Raw genomic sequence first — 21,307 nt, 5'->3', positions numbered from 1 at the left:
ACTTCGAAAGTAGAATCCTGCAATACGTATGCAAGAAAACTTCTTCCCTGACTTCGCTGGGGAGGCCTGCCTTCATGGGAACTTCAGGATGAGGCCTTTAAGTAGAATGTATCCCTTAGCCAGGACTGTACTAGATAGTTCTATTGAATTTAAGGCAATCTATCAGATTTTTTCTGATCAGCCTTTATTACTATCTTGTTTTTAGTTCTTTTTTATAATGACATTTATTATCAGATTGAAATGGCGATTGAGACACTGCAAAAGTCTGATGGTCTTTCGACTCACAGAAGTTCTCTTCTGAACAGCCATGTAAGTTGTCTCTTCTTTCATGTAAGCTACTCTTGTTTGTTCTGTATGCTTAGCCCACGTCAAGTTTGTCCTAATTTATTGCTACTTTTTGCTTTTAATCTTTCCATTTTAGTTGCTTGTAATCTACATCTTCTGTTGCTATATTTTGTCAGGTTAAGTGTCATGACACGTTAACCTGAGTGCATCTGTTTTTCAGGTTCTGTATTATGTTAACACAACATATTTGCCTGTTATGCATGTAAATGTAGAAGTAATATTCAATTAATTTTAAAGTGGTTTGTGTTTGACATTATAATAAAATAGTTTTCTATAATTTGTGTGCCCTATATAATAATTTAGGAGCAGGTAAAGGGGGGAAAGAAGCAGAGCACACTTTGAATAAATAATGTTCTTTAGGTTTCTTTTTTAATCCTTCCATCATTCTGAATAAGTTTATTATAAGTTTTGATGGGCTAAAAAAAGAAAACAATCTGTTAGTCTGAAATATGTTTTATTCTTCTTCCTCTTGCTTTGTTCTGGCTTTGCAAATCCTGTAGGAATTTTCCATGAGAAAGATAAAAATGTTTGCATAAAAAGGTGGCTACAGATATAGTGGTAAAGCCTTTAAATATAACCTTTTAGGTAAAGGAGAGGCTCAAAGTTTAATCTTCAATTTGTTTTTAAACAGTGCTAGTCTTTTATGAAATTTCATGCAAACAGAATGTTTTTTCTTTAGTTGGTATAAATAAGTTTGTATTTTTAATGGTGCTAAGTTTCTATACCTACTTCCTTTTTTCTTCTCAGCCTTACTAACTAACATATACAAGAATCTGAAAAATATGTTTACCTTTACTACAGAAATGCAAATATTGAGACATGAATATATGAGCATATTAGGTAGAGACTATCATTCAAAAATGAATATATACACTTGTTTTGATTTGTTGACACCCCTCCCCCCATCCTTTTCTAAGAATGCGATAATCTGGAGGTGAAAAACAAAATTGTTCTGCCAAAGTTTCCCATCATAGTAGAAAAAGGCAGCAGGAGTCAATGAAATTTCTTGGAAGAGAAATTAATTTTCTTAGAAAATGCTAAAATTGGGTGAGGGAAATTAAATTCTATACAATGTGAAGAAGGACTTTTTAGATAATCTTAGATGTTTAAAAAATAATCGTTTCAATGTTAAGACAACCTAGAAATATGCTAAGATTAATTTAATATCATAAATGGATGATAGATGTCTGGCATTTTGCAAAAAATTTGTCTTAGATACATAAAGAATTGATAAGTTTTTCTTGAATATGACAAGGAAGTCCAGAATCTTGACACTGAAAATGATAAAAATTAAACGACAAGTTTCTCTACATAAGAAAGCTGTATCCTCCTATATACTCTGTCATGCACTGGTTAAAATATCTTCCTAATAATGAGATTTGCATGTGTCTCTAATGGTAGTCTTATCCTGATGCTTCTTCCTTAACTGTTTTGAGGTATTTTCAAAACTACTGAAAGACAAATAGAGGGATCTATTGTTGATTCTGTGAAAAAAAGACCTCAGTATGATTTTAGTCTTTTCTTCAACTTGCTCTTCATTTTGTTTTACATGGCTCTAATTTGATATTTATTTTAAAACTGTTTTTTATGTATTAGAGTAGAATTCTTTCATAATTAATTAGTATTACCTTTCACGCTACACATGGTATGTTAACTTGTGACAAAATCTTTAGTGCTAGAAAATATTGGTCCAAAGCTTTAGCTTTTTGTACTGTACCTCTCTTAGACTCTCTGGAGTTTTGTTGCCTAAGTTACTACCTGTTTATTTTAATGATTTTTTTTTTCATTCTGCCTCTTTTATTTCCTTTACTTATTTCTTTCTGCATGAGATTAGATTACAAATTAGTTAAAACAATGTTTTATAATTGCTGAAGTTGAAGTCAATTTACTCATCCTGTGTAAAATATTTCATACCATTCCAATGTTATTAATATTATAAAGCAACAAGTCAGAAATCAAAGTCTGGATGTGCCAATTTTAGAATTCAACAAGGGCAAATTGGTCAGGCACAATCTGGTGGCCTTCTATGATGGAGTGACTGCATCAGTCAACAAGGGAAGACTGACCTATGTCATCTGCCTGGATTCTGTAGGGCCTTTAACACAGTCCCACATGACATCCTGGTCTCCAAATTGGAGAGAGATGGATTTGATGGGTGGATCATTCAATGGATAAGGAGTTGGCTTGAAGGTCACACCCAGAGAGTGGTGGTCAATGGCTCTATGTCCAGGTGGAGGCTGGTGATGAGTGGCGTCCCTCAGGGGTCTGTCTTGAGACCAGTGCTGTTTAATGTCTTTATCAGTGACATAGACAGTGCAATGGAGTGCACCCTGAGCAAGTTTGCAGATGACACCAAGCTGAGTGGTGCAGTCAGTACAACAGAAGGAAGGGATGCCATCCAAAGGGACCTGGACAGGCTTGAGAAGTGGGCCCACGTGAACCTAATGAGGTGTTCAACAAGTCTAAGTGCAAGGTGCTGCATCTGGGCCAGGGCAATCCCAGACATGAGTACAGACTGGAAGAAGAACTCACTGAGAGCAGCCCTGCAGAGAAGGACTTGAGGGGTTCTGTTGGATGAAAAGCTCGACATGAGCCAGCAGTGTGTGATTGCAGTCCAGAAGGCCAACTGCATCCTGGGCTGCATCAACAGGGGAGTGGCCAGCAGGTCGAGGGAGGGGATTGTCCCCCTCTACTCTGCCCTTGTGAGGTTCCACTTGGAGTATTGCGTCCAGGTCTGGAACCAACCTGATCTAGTGGGTGGCATCCCTGCCCATGGCAAGGGGTTTGGAACTAGATGATCTTTAAGGCTCCTTCCAACCCAAGCCATTCTATGATCTTTAAATCCTGTAGTGATGGGGAATTTACCACATCCTTGGGGAGGCTGTTTCAGTGATAGATTTTTTTTTCACTGAGAACAATCATTCTTATATCAAGATGAAACCTCTCTTGATGCAGCTTGTACCCACTGCTCCTTGTCCTCTCCATGTGGCTCTTTGTGAAGAGAGAGCCTCCATCTTCTTTGTATCTGCCCTTTAAATACTGGAAACCTATGGTTAGTTCCCCCTGAGCCTTCTCTTCTCCAGGGTTAAAAGACCTAACTCCTTCAGTCTTTCCTCATAGGGCAGGTTCTCCAACCCTTTGATCACCTTCATGGTCCTTCTTTGGACCCTCTCTAGTCTATTGACATCTTTTTTGAATTATGGAGACCAGAAGTGGACACAGTACTTCAGGCGAGGCCTGACAAGTGCTGAGTAGAGAGGCATGATCACATCTCCATCTATGCTAGTAATGTCCCTGCAGATGCAGCCCAGGATTTACTTTTGTTGTTGCAGTGGCACACTGCTGATTCACGTTTGGCTTGTTGTCCATCAGAACCCTCTGGTCCCTTTCAGCAAGGCTACTCTCCAGCCACACAGATCCTAGCCTGTACTGGGCTCTTTGGTTATGTCATCCCATTTGGTTATGTTTTTGCTTGTCCATTCTTCCAGCCTGTCCATGTCTCTCTAGAAGATGGCTCTCCCTTCTGACGTGTCTACCTCACCACCCAGTTTAGTGTCATCAGCAAACTTGGTGAAGGCACTTTCAATATCATAATCCAGATCACTTATAAGATGTTAAACAGCATGGGGCCCTGTATCAATCTTTGGGGGACCCCACTTGTGACAGGCTGCCAGCCTGAGTAAAACACATTGATCACTACCCTCTGATTGTGGCCTGTTAGCTGATTTCCTACCCATCTTGCCAGTTTGTCTAAGAGGAGACTATGGGAAAACGGTATCAAACACTTTGCTGAAGTCCAGGTAAACAATATCCATTGCTCTCCTCATGTCAACAGAAAGTGTTACTTTGTTGTAGAAGGGTATCAGTTTAGTCAGGCATGATTTGCCTTTGTTAAATCCATGTTGGTTTTTCCCCAGTCACCTGCTTCATTTCATTTATAAGAGAAGGACTCATCACATTATTTTACCAGGGACTGAAGTAAGACTAATGTGTGTCTAGTTTCCTTGGGTCTCTTTTGGGCCCTTCTTGTCAAGGGGTGTGACACTTTCTCTCTTCCAGTCATCAGGGTTATACCCTGATCCCTCTAGACAGTGGCCTTGCAATAGTCAGCCACTTCTCTTAACACCCTGGAGTGGATTCTGTCTGGGCCCCTAAATTTCTGTGGGTTGAGCCCTTGCAAGAGGCTACAGACCAGCCTTTCATCTACTACTGGTGGGCCAAAACATGTGGTGTTGTAGCAACTTGATCCTGTGATCTGGGGTTCAGCTACACCAGTAAAGACAGAGGTAGAGAATGTATTGAGAACTTCTGCCTTGTCAGCATTATTAGTAACTAATTTCCCTGCCCCATTTAGCAATGGGACTATATCTTCCCTGTACTTCTGCTTAATGTTCATGTATCTGAAGAACCTTTTCTTGCTGTTCTTGACATCTTTAGCCAAGTTCAGTTCTAGCTGAGCCTTAACCTTCCTGACTGCCTCCTCTCTGCATGCCCTAGCAAGGTTCTTGTAATCCTCAATGGGTATTTGACAGGATTTCCATAGCCAGTATGCTTCTTTTTTACTTTTAAGCACATCCAAAAGCTCATTGTTAAGCCAGGGTGGTCTCTTGTGGTCTCTGCCTTCCTCCTTTCCCATTGTAGGGAATGGACTGTTCTTGTGCTTACTAGAAGTTGTTCTTGAATAACTCCCAGCACTTGCAAGCTCCTTTGCTCTCGACAGACGCTTCCCATGGAATCCCTTGCAGATGGACTGAGCATATTGAATCTGGCTCTTCCAAAATCCAGGGTCCTTGTCCTATTACTGGTCTTCAGTGTGCTCAGCTAGATCTTGAACTCCACAATATTATGATCTCTGTATCTGAGACTACCATTGGTAGTTATGTTGGCAAGTAAGTCTTCTCGGTTTACGAGCAGTAAATCTAGCAATGTGCTGTTCCCAGTCAGCATGGCTGTAGCAGGAAGCAGCCCTCAGTGCACTCCAGGAACCTGATAGACAACGTGGGCACCACTGTGTTGTTTTCCCAACAAATGTCCGGGTAATTGAATCTTGCTTCTCCTGTATCTTTGCATAGAGCTCTTGTTTAGAAACCTAACCATGAGAGTGCTGGTGATCTTTTCTGTAAGAAAGTAAACATAAAGATGGGCTTTCAAAGGTCTACAGTAAAAATTTTTTGCATTTTTTATTTATTGTGCTTGGTAAATTGCCCACAACTGACTAAAACAGAACTGTACATCCAATATATTCATTGTAATCTAAATCTTAGTAATTCTGCAATAAAGGAGGGTCAGTAGAAACATATTTCATGAGTAATGGACATTAAAATATTGATATTTGTGTTCTTTAAATTACAAATTATACCAAACATTAGTGGAACAGAATTTTTTCAGTGCTCTATTAGTAAATAACCCTGCAGAGTAACATACTGAATGTCCCATAAACATTCTATATCTTTTACTGTAGTTCATACACTTATATTTTTGTCATATTAATTGCTTTGGTGGACTGAATTGAAATGAATTATATGCTTGTGTGAGGCTCCAGCACACTGGAATAAAATTTTGTTCCAAATGCCAAAAACAAATCCATGGCTTGGATGCTCAAACTAAGCCCAGAATTTTAGTAAGATTTGTGAACCTGTAAAATTTGGATGATCATGCTGATTTGTTTTGACATAATTAAGAAAATACGCAAAGTAAATGCAAGGAGAAAACAAAATTTAGGAATTGCTCAAGCTGAAATTGAAGGGAAATTCCAAGGATATGAAACCATGGGGGAGGGGGTTGTACACTATGTAAAATTTTAGCATCGCAAAAAACTGAAACCACAGAATTTACATATGAACAGTCTAAAAATATTTCCATTTTGTTCTGTCATCCTCCTCTACCATTCAATGTCATTAAAGTGACTGTTTTATTTGGGTTTTGTGTGTATGTTAGTTACTATTTGTTCTATATTTTTGAATGTATACTATGTTTAAGTTACAATGATGTATTAGATACTGTTTTACTATTAGATACTAATTACATGGAGGAAAAAAAAACTCATTCTGTTCCTCTTCAAAGTCAAAGCCAAACAGCTTACAACAGAAAGGAACTGGGCCCATAATATTTTACAGATGTACCAGGTTTTAGTGTTATCTAGATTGCTTTTACCTTATATTTAATAGTACTTCATTTAAATGAGTAGGGTTTATTTTCTTCCAAATACAAAGAAGAAACTATTTTTTTGTCTTTTGTTAATTTCAGGTGAAGAGAAGCAGTATAAAATTCCAAAACTACAGAAGTGTTAAGTTGCTCTGTTTAATCCAAGCAGTTTGTTTTCTGCAATTTATACAAATTACACTATTTTATTTCCTTGGAGCAAGAACAATTTGTCATCAAAGCAAAAATAACTTTATAAAATGTTAATGTATGGTACTGAATCTGAAATATTTTTAGAAGTGAAGCTATCTGAGGTCACAAGTGCAGTGAGTTTTATTTCCTTGTAATTCTAAAAGATACTAAGGCATCATTGCATATCTAGCATTTAAAGAGAATTAAAGAGATTATATTAGCTTGAAGAACAAAGTCACTTTAATATGCCTTTGGAGTGATCTTAAAAATATCTAAGGTTTGTTTTGTGCAGTTAAGATTATTTTAGTAGAGTAACACTGAATTTACATATGTTCAATCTTTCATATTTGATATAGCTCCAATGGCTTTTAGACAACTATGAAACTGCAGAAGGAGTGAGCCTCCCCAGAAGTACCCTTTACAGTCATTACTTACGTCATTGTCAGGAGCACAAGTTAGATCCAGTCAATGCTGCTTCCTTTGGGAAACTCATACGGTCAATCTTCATGGGATTACGGACCAGAAGACTGGGAACCAGGTTTGCATTAATGAAATCTTAAAGTATAATAGAAAATATCAATAATAATTGTGAACATGAAGCTTGTATATTAAACAAAAAAACAAAAACAAGCAAACAGAAAATGTTTAAAACCTTATGTTAAAGGAGTTGCCAAATCCAGTGGACTTCAGGACCTAGGGGATTACTACTTCCCAGTCTGGTATTGCCAAATTCTGTGTACTCTTAAGACGCAGGAGATATCTCCTATCTCAGTCCAATGGATGCAGCTTCTGTTGTTCCCATTTGGATGTCCAGATAGTCATGAGACTGAATGTGTTCCAAAGATGCAAATGCAGACATGACACCATCACAGTCAACCACACAAGCTAACAGAGTAATGTCTCTACCAGCATCCACGTAGACACCAACAGCGCTCACATAAGCATGAATACAGATAGCCCAATTCTATTCATGCTTTCCAGCTGATCAGGTTTGAAGTTGACTAGTGAAATATACATACACCCTCACTCACTCACAAGCATACCCCATTTATAGAATTGTTTTATTCCCCATGACTGCATAAGTCATTTATATGGTTTACTTTCTTTATTCTATTTAAATGAAATGTAATGGTCAAATGCTGGAAAATATAGTTAAAGTGAAATGATTTCCAGAAGCTGGTGTAGTTATATAAGTTTTATACTAGTGTGAGAGGAAAGTCAAGCCTAACTTGTATGTACTGTTTTCCATTCAAGGCAAAATGTAAAGTATGTTGTATAAGCATAAAAATGCTATTTTTGTTCTTTCATAAAGGGGAAATTCCAAATATCATTATTATGGGATTCGTGTCAAACCAGATTCTCCCCTTAATCGGTTACAAGAGGATATGCAATATATGGCTATGAGACAACAACCCATGCAGCAGAAACAGAGGTACGGTGTTAGATGAACGTATTTTTTTCATATTTCTAGTTCTTCAAGACTTACCTGTCCTTATCTATGTGGCAAAGATGAACTGCTTAACTTCTGTGAAAAATAAAGGTTTGTCAGTTTGTCAGATATTACTGGAGTCTGATACCAGCAGACATGAGAGAGCACATACCTGAAAACTCATAAAAAGTGATACTAACATTAAAATATGATACAGTTCTTCTGAACATTTTGGAAACATCCATGTATTTTGTTATTTATTTTAATGAAAATCAAGATTCTCATGTATTTACTAGACCTCAGAAGCTAGGGTTTGGAGAAGGGGGGAAAAAGAGCCACATCCAAACAATAAAAGCAAAAATAGCAAACCATGATTTCTTAAGCTGCATTGCATTTAAAAAAACAACAACTGTATTTCTGAACTAAGACTTTGCTATAGTTATGAAACATGCTTAGTATATATTTGAGAAGTTTGATGTATATCTGTAACTTATATAAAATTTATCTTTCATTATTCAGAACTCCAGCATGTTTTCATGTGAGTTAAAGGACTTAGTCCTAACAAAGCAAATTATAGTATTAATCTTCATTTTCTGTTTTTATTAATGTTTCTAATCTTATTTAAGAACTAAAAAAAATCATTTTAACATCTGTGCAATAATTCTCTTATAAGAAGACATTCAGAGTGAAGAGAATCTAAGAATCACAAATGTTTCCTTTTCCCTTCTGGAAAATTCTTGGAAAATTTTATTTATCTTCTGTCCTTTTGAATCAGCTGTCAGTTATGTCAGCTTTTTCTGTTCAGTTTTATCAATTTTAACCCCCTTCCATCAATTCCATCTCATTGGGTAGGCACCTTTAGTTCTTTACTTCTTGACAAATGGTGTAGACTGAATTTATGCTACAGCTCACTTTTCTTCATTCTTTCTTGATTTGAAGGTCATGCAACTTTCCTACATATGTCACATTCATGTTATTGGGTATGTGGGGCAAGGATTTGCTAGTGGTTAATGGGCTTCTCTGTGCCACACTCAGCTAGTTTCAGCTGGCTCACCAACAGACCCGTTGCAGGCCAAAGCTGAGCCAGTCAGCGAATTTGGTGGTACTTCTGTGAAAACATTTTTAAGACAGGGCAAAAATACACCACACAGGTGGGGGGGGGGGGGGGGGGGGAGAGGGGAGTGTGTGAGAAAGCAGTACAAACACCAAGGTCAGAGAAAAAGGAGGAGAAGGAGGTACTCCATAGCACCGGAGCAGGTATTTACAGAGCAGCCTGTGGAAGAGACCACACTGGAGCAGTTTGTTCTTTCATGAAGGAACGGCAGCCCATGGAGAATCCAATCTGGAGCACAGGAAAAGTGTGAGAAGGAAGGAGCAGAAGAGAGATACTGTTATGTACTGATCATGACAGCTACCTGCCTGCCTCCTTACACTGCTCATTGCCTTATTGAAGGGACTATGTGTAACCTGCAGTAATAACAAAGTGGGGAAAAGAGGAGTCTGGAATGAAGGTATGAAGATCAGCCTGGGAAAATGGGGAAGAAGGGTATGTTAATATTTGTCTTTTTGTTTCCTGCTACCTGAATTAATAATTTCACTTTTTTTTACTTTATTTGGTGATAAATTAACTTAATTTTCCCCAGGTTGAGTCTGTTTTTTCCCACAATGGTAATTAGTAAGCAATTTCCCTATATATATCTTGACCCACGAGCTTTCTTGCTCCTTTTCTACACCTGTCCTGCAGGGGGGGAGGGGGGGGGTAGCCAAGGCTATCAGCCACTCTTCTCAGTTTTGTGTTGTCTGCAAACTTGCTGAGGGTGCACTCTGCCCCATCATCCAAATCATTAATGAAGTTGAACTGGACTGGACCCAGTGTTGACCCATAGGGTATACTGCTAGTGACTGGCTTTCAGCTAGACTTTGTGCCACTGATCACCACCCTCTGGGCCCAGTCGTTCAACCAGCTTTCAATTCCCCTCTCTGTCTGCCCATCCAGCCCGTACATCAGCAGCTTCTCTGTGAGGATTTCATGGGAGACAGTGTCAAAGCTCTTCCTAAAGTCATAGAATCAAAGAATCATAGAATGACTTGGGTTGGAAGGGACCTCAAAGATCATCTAGTTCCAACCCCCCTGCCGTAGGCAGGGACACCACCCACTAGATCAGGTTGCTCAGGGCCTCATCTAACCTGGTCTTGAACACCTCCAGGGATGGGGCATCCACAACCTCTCTGGGCAACCTGTTCCAGTGCCTCACCACCCTCTGAGTGAAGAATTTCCTCCTAACCTCTCATCTAAATCTCCCTTCTTTTAGTTTAAAACCATTCCCCCTTGTCCTGTCAGTATCTGATTGAGCAAAGAGTTGCTCTCCATCTTTTTTATAAGCCCCTTTAAGTACTGAAAGGATGCAATGAGGTCACCCCAGAGCCTTCAGTAGGCTGAACAGCCACAGGTCTCTCAGCCTTTCTTCATAGGAGAGATGCTCCAGCCCTCTGATCATCTTTGTGGCCCTCCTTTGGACCTGGACCCGTTCTAACAGATCAACATCCTTCTTGTGCTGGGGGCTCCAGACTCAGATGCAGTACATCAAGTGGGGCCTCACAAGGGCAGAGTAGAGGGGGACAGTCACTTCCCTTGACCTGCTGGCCACACCTCTTTTGATGCAGCCCAGGATGCAGTTGACCTTCTGGGCTGCAATCACACACTGCTGGCTCATGTAGAGCTTTACATCCAACAGAACCCCTCAAGTCCTTCTCTGCAGGGCTGCTCTCAGTGAGTTCTTCTTCCAGTCTGTACTCATGTCTGGGATTGCCCTGGCCCAGGTGCAACACCCTACACTTAGACTTCTTGAACCTCATTAGGTTCATGTAAGCCCACTTCTCAAGCCTGTCCAGGTCCCTTTGGATGGCATCCCTTCCTTCTGTTGTACTGACTGCACCACTCAGCTTGGTGTCATCTGCAAACTTGCTCAGGGTGCACTCCATTGCACTGTCTATGTCATTGATGAAGATATTAAACAGTACCAGGGGTCCCAGGAAAGACCCCTGAGGGACGCCACTCATCACCAGCCTCCACCTGGACATAGAGCCATTGACCACCACTCTCTGGGTGTGACCTTCAAGCCAACTCCTTATCCACTGAATGATCCACCCATCAAATCCATCTCTCTCCAATTTGGAGACCAGGATGTCATGTGGGACCCTGTCAAAGGCCTTTACAAAAGTCCAGGCAGATGACATCAGTTGGTCTTCCTTTGTCAACTGATGTAGTCACTCCATCATAGAAAGCCACCAGATTGGTCAGGCATGATTTACCCTTGGTGAAGCCATGATGGCTGTCTTGGATCAGCTCTTTGTCTTGCATGTGCCTTGACATTGCTTCCAGGAGGATCTGTTCCATGATCTTTTCCAGGAACAGAGGTGAGGCTCACGGGTCTGTAGTTCCCCAGGTCTCCTTTCTACCCTTTCTAAAAATGGGAGTGATGTTTCCCTTTTTCCAGTCACCAGGGACTTTGCCTGACTGCCAGCCATCAAATATGATGGAGAGAGGCTTGGCAACTACATCAGACAGTTCCCTCAGGACCCTGGGATGCATGTCATCAGGCCCCATAGACTTGTACTTGTTTAGTTTCATCAGGTGGTCTCGAACCTGCTCTTCGCTTACAGTGGGTGGGACCTTGCTCCCCCAGCCTCCATCTACAGGTTCAGGGAAACGAAATCCTTGGGAAGCCTGACTGGCAGTGAAGGCTGAGGCGAAGAAGTTGTTGAGTACCTCAGCCTTCTCCATGTCTGTTGTTATCAGTTCATCCTTCTCACCCATCAGAGGAGGTACACTCTCCTTGGCCTTTCTTTTCTGAGCAATGTACCTATAGAATCCCTTTCTGTTAGAATCCCTTCCTAAATTCAGGTAAGACAATGTCCACTGCTTTCTCCCTGTCTACCAGGCCACTTATTTCATTATAGAAACTTATCAAGTTGGTTAAGCATGGCTTCCCCTTTGTGAATCCATGCTGACTACTGATGATTTTCTCATCCATGTGCCTGGAAGTGGTTTCCAGGATTAGCTGCACCATCACCTTCCAAGGGATTGGGGTGAGGCTGACTAGCCTGTAGTTCCCTGAAATTTTTAGAGCTTAGTTTGGCTTCTTTTTCTAAAACCCTTAGAGTTTGTTTATCAGCAAGCCAAAAGAGTATAAGGCTTTCTTTTTAATGAAAATAGAGACTACCAATAAATTGTATAAGTGCATTAATTGGATTTTTGAGATAATACAAAAAATCGAGACTCAGTAAATATTTGAATTGTTAGGGGATCACGTTGTTTCCCGTAGTAGAATGGGTCTTCCCAGGTATCCAGAATTCACTCAGAGTCGACTCTTAATTAAAACAGAAAGAATGTAATGGTACCCATATATCAGCTCGAGCTGGGTGCCTCAGAGGAGGGAACCCACTCAAAATTTCCCATTTTCTTATACGCATACAATCTTTGTTTCATCTGCTATAGTCCAATCAGTTCTCAACACATATACATTATGTTTCTTCAGATTGGCAGTTCTTTATTGCAGGGCGGGATGGCTTCTGTTATCTCTCAGGACAGGATGTCTTCTGTTATTTCCCAAGCCAGGGTGGCTTCTGTTATTGGGGTAGGCTCTGATCAGGTGCCATCCTTGGTCAACACATCCCCTCTTCCCCATCAGTGTTATCCAGGCCCCCACACAATGCTGCTCACTGTTACTCAATCAGCTCTACATACCAGGTTCAGGTGATGCAGAGCCTGAATTTACCAACCATCATGATGGATGGTAATAAAGGTTTTCTGTCCATTACTTCATATATAATTTGTGCAAAGCATCATGTTGCAGTAGCTTCTTCACTAATGTGAGGTTCATTCCAATAGGAATAGGCAGTAGACTCTCATATAATTTGTAATTTGATTTTAACAATTGATGAGACGTAACAGGAGCTGAGTAATTAAAGTCACATCCCATAATCATAGTAAAATTGCAAATACAGATATTTGGATGATTACTTGTATTTACAACAATACTCCCTACGAATATAAATTCACAGAGGGTTCTCATACAAACACACCCCTTGCCAATATATATAAGCACAGTTACAGGAGTCTCATTAAGGTGTATTTCAAAGTGACAAACATTTTGTTCTGTGTTTAGACAGATGTCCTGGGCTTTGATGGTGTTGTTCTCACAAATAAATCCTTGTTGTTCCTGCACAATGCATGCATCTACATCAACAGTTTGCCATTTGTCCCCATTTCATTAAGCTCATACTCTATGTTCTAATGGGTATAGTCCCATTATGATGTAAGCCCAATGCAACGATTGGATATATAGTATATTCTGATGCATTGCATATTGTTAAGACAAAAGCCATAGCCTTATTGTTGATAGGGTCATAAGTGAAACTGACTAAATACCACCAGGACTGGAATTCTTTCTCAAATGTGGTTGCATTATCCCAAATAACTTTTTGAACTGCCGTGGGTAAAGTGCCTTCCTCACCTTCCCTTATAATTACTGCTATGGCAGTCTGCATCCATAGTTGACCTTGGATACAACCTAGAGGTAGTGACACATTGGTCTGAGTTGTACCAAGCGTATCCACAATCAAATCATGGTCTCTTTCATTAATTCTTTCCCACTGAGGCAACAGATATTAACCACTGGTTGGTTCCTACTGCTAATAGGGAATATCACAATGGATGCTCTAACTTGCTTAGATCACTTTTTGTTGTGCTCAGTTTATTTATGAGCATTTCTGTATCTATTGTATTCAAAACTCCCAATCCTGTTCCTACGATACCAGTCATATCTGTCCTTGTCCGCCAGGAGAGGCAAAGGTCTGTCCATGTTACCATGCCAGCCACCCTGCATAAGATGTACTTAGAAATGGTGAACAAATTGGCTTGATTGTGGAAATATTAATTTGCATCATTGGTTCTACTCATTTAAGTATCCATGATGGATTAAATAACACTTTTTGTTGGCCTGTGTCTTTGATTACATATGGCCCAATTTCAGAAATTTGTGGGATCAATTCGTCTTTTACTGATGAGGTTGGAGTTAAGCTAATTGTGGTGGGTTGAGAGGTAGGTAGTGTCATTGGTCTAATTTCCTCATGTCACATTGATTGCTCTCCTAAAGGTGGTAGTAGTGTAGCCACTGAAATGCACTATTCATCAACATTTGTCACTACTGGGACATTGGGAGTTGCCATCCCCTACCTGTGACATAGTTAAAGTCTTTTTCCTATTCATCTTGCAACAGAAGGTGAAACTTGCCTTTTTCTTTTCTGGATGCAGACAGCCACATTGTGGCCCTGTATAGTCTAAGTATACCATTCTCCCTACAGAGTTGTTGGATGTGTACAGACTACTATCTAGATCACCTGGAACTTTTGTCATTGTTATACTTAGCTATGCCATAGTAGTCATCAGGGTTGATAGTACAAAAAATAGTGAAATGTCCCAGTTCATTTCTTCCCAGTGTAAGGATTCTTCAGATCACAGGCCAGGCTTTATTATCTCTCAGTTGATTGGCTACTCATTATTCATTTGATGTGAGAATGGTGTATCCAATTCTCTTTACCTAAAATTTAACAATGAAATAAGAACACAATAATACCATATACGGTCCTTCACATTTGGAGTCTTCCTTGGTTTTCCTTGAAAACACTTTAATCAGCACTTCATCCCCTAGTTGTATATCATGCACCTGTAATTTGGGTGGTACCGGATGATACCATTGTGCATATTTATGACTGCTCTCAATTTGTTTTTGTAAGTACATTATGTACTGAGTTACTTGTTCATCTCCATCCAACAGGCTGGTCTTCGCTTGGATAAAGGTTCCTGGTATAGCTAAATGTCTACCAAAGAGAATTTTGGCTGGTGTTAGCCCTAGGGGTTGCCTTGATGCATTCCGGACATCCCATAGGGCTAAGTTCAGGGCATATGGATGCTTTAATCCAGTACGGGTGCATATTTTTGCTATTCTTTCTTTTAATGTCCGATTCATTCACTCCACCCATCACAAGGCTTGTGGGTGATAGGGAGTGTGTAGGTCTCCCTATCACCCAATGATATCAAATGAGTCTTCCTATCTGTTTTGATTGCTTGTGGGATTCCATATCTTGGAATTATATCCTTTAACAGTGCATTTTGGCAATCAACCTTCCGACATTTAATTGCCATAATCAAGTCGGAGACTACTTCCACTCCTGTGAGGATGTATCGATATCCCACAGGAATGGTCCAATATAAACAATTTGCCAGGTAGACCATAAAGTTTTCCCTTCATTCATATGTGGAGGTGGTGCTTTAGCAGGATCATCTGCTTGTAATTTCAATCTGCACCGGGGACATTCTGTAAGAATAGTTTGACAAGTTTTTCTGTTTATGGGCCAGCACTTACTCTATGCAGAGAAGTAAAGTGCTTCCTTACTGGTATGACCTAGGTTTTGATGTAGCCATTCTCCCAACTGATGCCACTCAGGATTTAGAGTGATTTTTCTAATTTTAGTTAGCTCATCTACCCTTCCACTTCCTGGCTAGCTGATTATCTTTTGCATGAGCTTTTACATCTACTGTCACCATCCATGGGTATGCAGCTGCCTGCAAAATAGCTGTTATGTTTGCAATGTTTGGTACAGCAGCTGGGGGGGGGCATATTAACATTCAGGCACCAATAATCAATTGTTAACCGCCACCTCCTGTCTGTTTTCTGAACTGTCCAGACAGATGAGTTATACAGAAAGTGGGTTCTAGAGAAAACTTGTCATTTTTCCAGATCAGCTATGACTTCAGAAATTCCATTTCATGCCACAGAAGAAATCAGATATTGTGGTACATTAGTAATTTTTGAATCAGGGAGTGCAGGGGCTGTGCAAAGTACATACACTATAGACTCCCTATTTCTATTGGGGCTGGGATTGAGGTTAGAGTCAAAAGACCACATACTGCCATTCATCAGTTTGTCCATTTAAAACATCAAAACCTGAAATACTTTCATGATGGCCTTTAATTGCAAAGAGAGCAGCCAGCATGTGCTTCTCACACAGGAGCCATAAATTGACCTTGGCAGTTTGGCAAAAAATGTTTGCTCCATTCTGTTCACACCGGTAATCTTAACTCTGCCGTCTGGATTGCACACCCAGCTTCTTGGCATCTTGTGTTAGTATTGAAATATGTGCTCCTGTATCAATTAAAAACTTCACAAATTGCCCTTGAGGACCAGCTGGAATCAAAATGTATGGGCCATCAACACTTACCCACTGATAAGCCTCCAACTTCCAGACAGGCAGGCCCAATTGCCATCCGGACTTCGCTAATTTTTTTTTGCTTCATGTCCTGCAATACCTTCCTAGGGAGGAGGAAGAGGGTTATCTCCCTTTCTGGGAACTGGTGCCAGCAGAGTCAAAATGGAAGACATTGTGTGGCAGGCAAACTATGACCTAGTTGCCATCACTGAAACGTGGTGGGATGACTCCCATGACTGGAGTGCTGCAATGGATGTCTATAAGATCTTCAGAGAGGTATTAGAGAGTGTTCCGATATTGAGCTTGGGGCTGGGAATGATAAGGTCGAGTCCCTATGGATAAGGATCAGGGGGATGGCCAACAAGGCGGACATCCTGGTGGGTGTCTGTTATGTTATAGACTGCCAAATCAGGATGAAGAGATGGATGAAGCATTCTACAAGCAGCTGGTGAAGTCGTGCAATCACCAGTGCTTGTTCTTGTGGGGGACTTCAACTTCCCAGACATATGCTGGAAATACAATACAGCCCTGAGGAAGCAGTCTAGGAGGTTCCTGGAGTGGGTGGAAGATAGCTTCCTGACTCAGCTGGTTAGTGAGCCTACCAGGGGGGAAGTGCCCCGCTAGACCTGCTGTTCACGAACAGAGAAGGACTGGTGGGTGATGTGGTGGTCAGGAGCTGTCTCGGGCAGAGTGACTGCAAAATGGCAGCGTTCTCTATTCTTGGTGAAGTCAGGACGGGGGGTCAGTAAAGCTGCTTCCTTGGACTTCCCGAGGGCAGACTTTGAATTGTTCAGGTCGCTGGTAAGGAGGGTCCCTTGGGAGTCAGTCCTGAAGGGAAGAGGGGTCCAGGAAGGCTGGACGCTCCTCAAGAAGGAAGTCTTAAAGACATAGGAGCAGGCTGTCCCCGTATGCTGTAAGATGAGCTGGCAGGGAAGAAGACCGACATGGCTGAACAGTGAACTTTTGCTGAGTGTCTGGGAGAAAAAGAGAGTTTATGTCCGGTGGAGGAAGGGACAGACAAGTCAGGGAGAGTACAAAGAAGTTGCCAGCATATGCAGAGAGAAAATCAGAAAGGTTAAAACCCAGCACGAGTGCAACCTGGCCGCTATGGTAAAGGATAACAAAAAATGTTTTCACAAATATAGTAATGGTAAGAGGAGGTCCAAGAAGTATCTCCATCCTTTACTGGATGCAGGGGGGAACATGACTACTGAGGATAAGGAAAAAGCTGAGGTTCTTAATGCCTTCTTTACATCTGTCTTTAACAGTCAGACCACTTATCCTCAGGGTACGCAGCTTCCCGAACTGGAAGTCAGGGACGAGGAGCCGAAGAAACCCCCCACAGTTCAGGTGGAAGCAGTTAGAGACCAGCTGCAACACCTGGACTGTGACCATTCCATGGGGCCAGATGGGATCCACCCAAGGGTGCTGAGGGAGTTGGCGCACGTAATTGCCGAGCTGCTTTCCATCATCTATCAGCAGTCATGGTCATCCAGAGAGGTCACGGATGATTGGAGACTTGCTAATGTGACACCCATCTATAAGAAGGATTGTAAGGAGGAGCCGGGGAACTACAGGCCTGTCAGCCTGACCTCGGTGCCAGGAAAGGTGATGGAACAGGTCATCTTGAAGGCAATCACACAGCATGTGCAGAACAACCTGGGGATCAGTCAGCATGAGTTTATGAAATGCAAGTCCTGCCTGACCAACCTCATCTCCTTCTATGACCAGGTAACCTGCTTGGTGGATGAGGGAAAGGCTGTTGACGTAGTCTACCTAGACTTCATCAAAGCCTTTGACACGGTCTCCCACAATACTCTCCTGGAGAAGCTGGAAGCCCATGGCTTGGACAGGTACACTCTTTGCTGGGTTAAAAACTGGCTGGACGGCCGGGACCAGAGAGTGGTGGTGAATGGAGTGAAATCCAGCTGGCGACCGGTCACGAGTGGTGTTCCCCAGGGGTCGGTGTTGGGGCCCATCCACTTTAATATCTTTATTGATGATTTGGATGAAGGAATTGAGTGCACCCTCAGTAAGTTTGCAGACGATACCAAGTTGGGGGGGGAAGTTGGGCTGTAACCCCATCGTAGAAGGCCACCAGATTTGTCAGGCACAATCTGCCCTTAGTGAAGCCATGTTGACTGTCACCAATCCCCTCCTTATTTTCCATGTGTGCACCCTCATTGAGTGCACTCTCAGTAAGTTTGCGGATGACACCAAGTTGTGGTGGGGGAGTGTTGATCTGCCGGACAGTAGGAAGGCCCTGCAGAGGGACCTGGACAGGATGGGTCGATGGGCAGAGGCCAATGGGATGAGGTTCAACATGGCTGAGCACTGGGTCCTGCACTTTGGTCAGAACAACCCCATGCAGCACTACGGGCTTGGGGCAGAGTGGCTGGAAAGCTGTGCAGAGGATAAGGACCTGGGGTGTTGGTCGATGCTCACCTGAACATGAGCCGGCAGTGTGCCCAGGTGGCCAAGAAGGCCAATGGCATCCTGGCTTGTATCAGGAATAGTGTAGCCAGCAGGACCAGGGAGGTGATTGCCCCCCTGTACTCTGCTCTGGTGAGGCTGCACCTTTTGTACTGTGTTCTGTTTTGGGCCCCTCACTACAAGAAAGACATCGAGGCCCCGGAGTGTGTCCAGAAAAAGGCAACAAAGCTGGTGAAAGGTCTAGAGAACAAGTCTTATGAGGAGCAGCTGTGAGAAAAATCTCAAATAATTTTCTTCAGACAGGATCTTCTGTGAAGCTATTTTATTCGCGATTGCAGTGGTGGGTGTCCTGTCAATCAGGAGCACATTTTAGTAAACAAATCATAACCTTTTATTCCCTATTACCCGACGCCTGATCACCTCCCCTGTTTCCTCATTGGCTGAGTACTACAGGTTCACAAGCTACTCGACGCTCCTCTATACCATATATGTACAATTTTTCCTTTTTTCAACCCTTTAATTTCTCCTTTCTTATGTTTTGAGAACTTGTGATCTTTGTTTTACTGTTCTCACACTGCTCATCCTGTTTTTCTCAAGCTTCTACCTTATTTTGGAACAGTGAGGCCTTCTACTGTCCATTTATCTACTTAGCATTTCTCCTTATTATGACTACACAACTACCCTGGAATACAGAAAAGTAATTCTCTACTGAAAGAACACAACTTTGTTTCTCACACTGCTGAGGGAGCTACAGTTGTTTATACTGGAGAAGAGGAGGCTCAGGGGAGACGTTATCGCTCTCTACAACTACCTGAAAGGAACTTGTGGGGAGCTGGGGGTCAGCCTCTTCTCGCAGATAGCTAGCGATAGAACAAGAAGGAACAGCCTCAAGTTGCTCCAGGCTAGGTTCATATTGGAAATGAGGAGAAATTTCTTCTGAGGAAGAGTAGTCAGGCATTGGAATGGGTTGCCCAGGAAGGTGGTGGAGTCACCGTCCCTGGGGGTGTTTAAGGAAAGGCTGGACTTGATGTTGAGGGACATGGTTTAGTGGGTGATATTGGTGGTAGGGGGATGGTTGGACCAGATGATCTTGGAGGTCTTTTCCAACCTTAATGATTCTATGGTTCTCTGGAATATGATACCTCCTTTCGCTGGTATCTCCTGTGTGGAATGCTTTGATCACTCAAGATAATGGCAGTAGGCTGACCTTGCATTGCAGTTCTGGGAAAGCGTAGAGCTAATGCTTTTTTCCATAACTCAGTTCTCTGTTCTCAAGATTGCACTTGTAGGTTTCTAGAATTATTTTCCTTTAGTTCAGTTTCTGTTCCCATTTTTACAGGTCTCCTCACCTTATGATCTCTTCCGCAGGTGTTCAGTTCTGTTTTTTTTTTTCAGCTGGTGCATCCTCCCAGCACATTTTTCATGGTTAACAATGCAGTGCATTAATTCTGCCCATGTAGGGAGTTGCTTAAGGACATTCTGCACATTGTCACCTTGTGTTGCATTATGTTCTGTGTCTCTTTTGATCTCATCTCATTTTGCAACTAAGTATGGTTTAAGAATTTCCAGGGCTTCTCTAATCAGTGACTTTACCGTTGCAAAATCTCCTGTAGCAGGTAGTGGGACATTATGGGTCTCGTTTGTGCATGGCTTGTATGCAAGCGGCTTTTGTGATGGCTATAAAGACCTCACGTAGAGATTTAATAGGGACTGTGGAAGGTTCACCCTGCTCCATGGTGTCTGTCTATTCCCCCAGCCCAATAAGCTACTCAGCTGGTGAGAGAATGGGGCTTTTCTGCTGGGTCAGGTCCTGAATTTGAGAAAACTCATGGACACCAACAGCTCTTTGCTTCATCCTCACTTAGCATTATCTGGTCTCCACCAGTGAAGCATACTCACAACAATCATTCAGTCTCGTAGAATCATAGAATGCTTTGGGTTGGAAGGGACCTTAAAGATCATCTAATTACAAACCTGCTGTCTTGGGCAGGGATGCCACCCACTAGATCAGGTTGCCTAGGGCCTCATCCAACCTGGTCTTGAACACCTCCAGGGATGTGGCATCCACTACTTCTCTGGGCAACGAGAAGTATGGGGCGGGGGGGGAGCACACCGTCATAATATCACGTCCTATGTTATTGTATAGTTAAAAATGTCAGGAATGCCCAGAATTTTGGATGCCTGATTCTTATGGGAGCTTTCTCATAAGCTAAAATCTAAGTAGTCACACGGAGCATTACTAGTCTCTGTTTAGTAAGATCAAAATGAGAACATGCTCAGAGCTGACTCAACTGCTTCTTGAGAGGAGAGTTTCCAGAGTGGAATGTGTTGACAATCCTAAAGTTAGTACAAAGCTTTATAATCTGCACAGTGCAATGGGACAGAATTAATTTTTAGATGTGTGGGGAATTGCAGGCTGGATCTTCAGCCTGTCAGTGTGATGATCTTAGCATCTGACCATCCAAGCCAGCATTCCTACTAGTCTTTTTGTTCCTT

The 21,307-nt window shown here is 41.8% G+C and overlaps 1 protein-coding gene across 19 annotated transcripts in view; it reads left to right on the top strand.

The window, feature by feature from the left end:
* LOC308184728 (transcription factor RFX3-like) overlaps window positions 1–21,307 on the top strand; it is a 248,621-nt gene that overhangs the window by 170,604 nt on the left and 56,710 nt on the right. For 18 of the 19 annotated variants that reach the window (XM_080572124.1, XM_080572119.1, XM_080572120.1 and 15 more), the window contains 3 exons: window positions 235–309; window positions 7,035–7,216; window positions 7,991–8,110. In XM_080572124.1, coding sequence (XP_080428250.1) covers window positions 235–309; window positions 7,035–7,216; window positions 7,991–8,110 — 377 coding nt within the window. The remainder of the gene's footprint in view (window positions 1–234; window positions 310–7,034; window positions 7,217–7,990; window positions 8,111–21,307) is intronic. The other variant, XM_080572114.1, reaches the window with a different exon arrangement.

The sequence above is a fragment of the Anser brachyrhynchus genome, assembly GCF_964034855.1.
Source record: "Anser brachyrhynchus genome assembly, chromosome: W".
Taxonomy (NCBI): domain Eukaryota; kingdom Metazoa; phylum Chordata; class Aves; order Anseriformes; family Anatidae; genus Anser; species Anser brachyrhynchus.
This window is presented reverse-complemented; position numbering and strand designations above follow the sequence as displayed.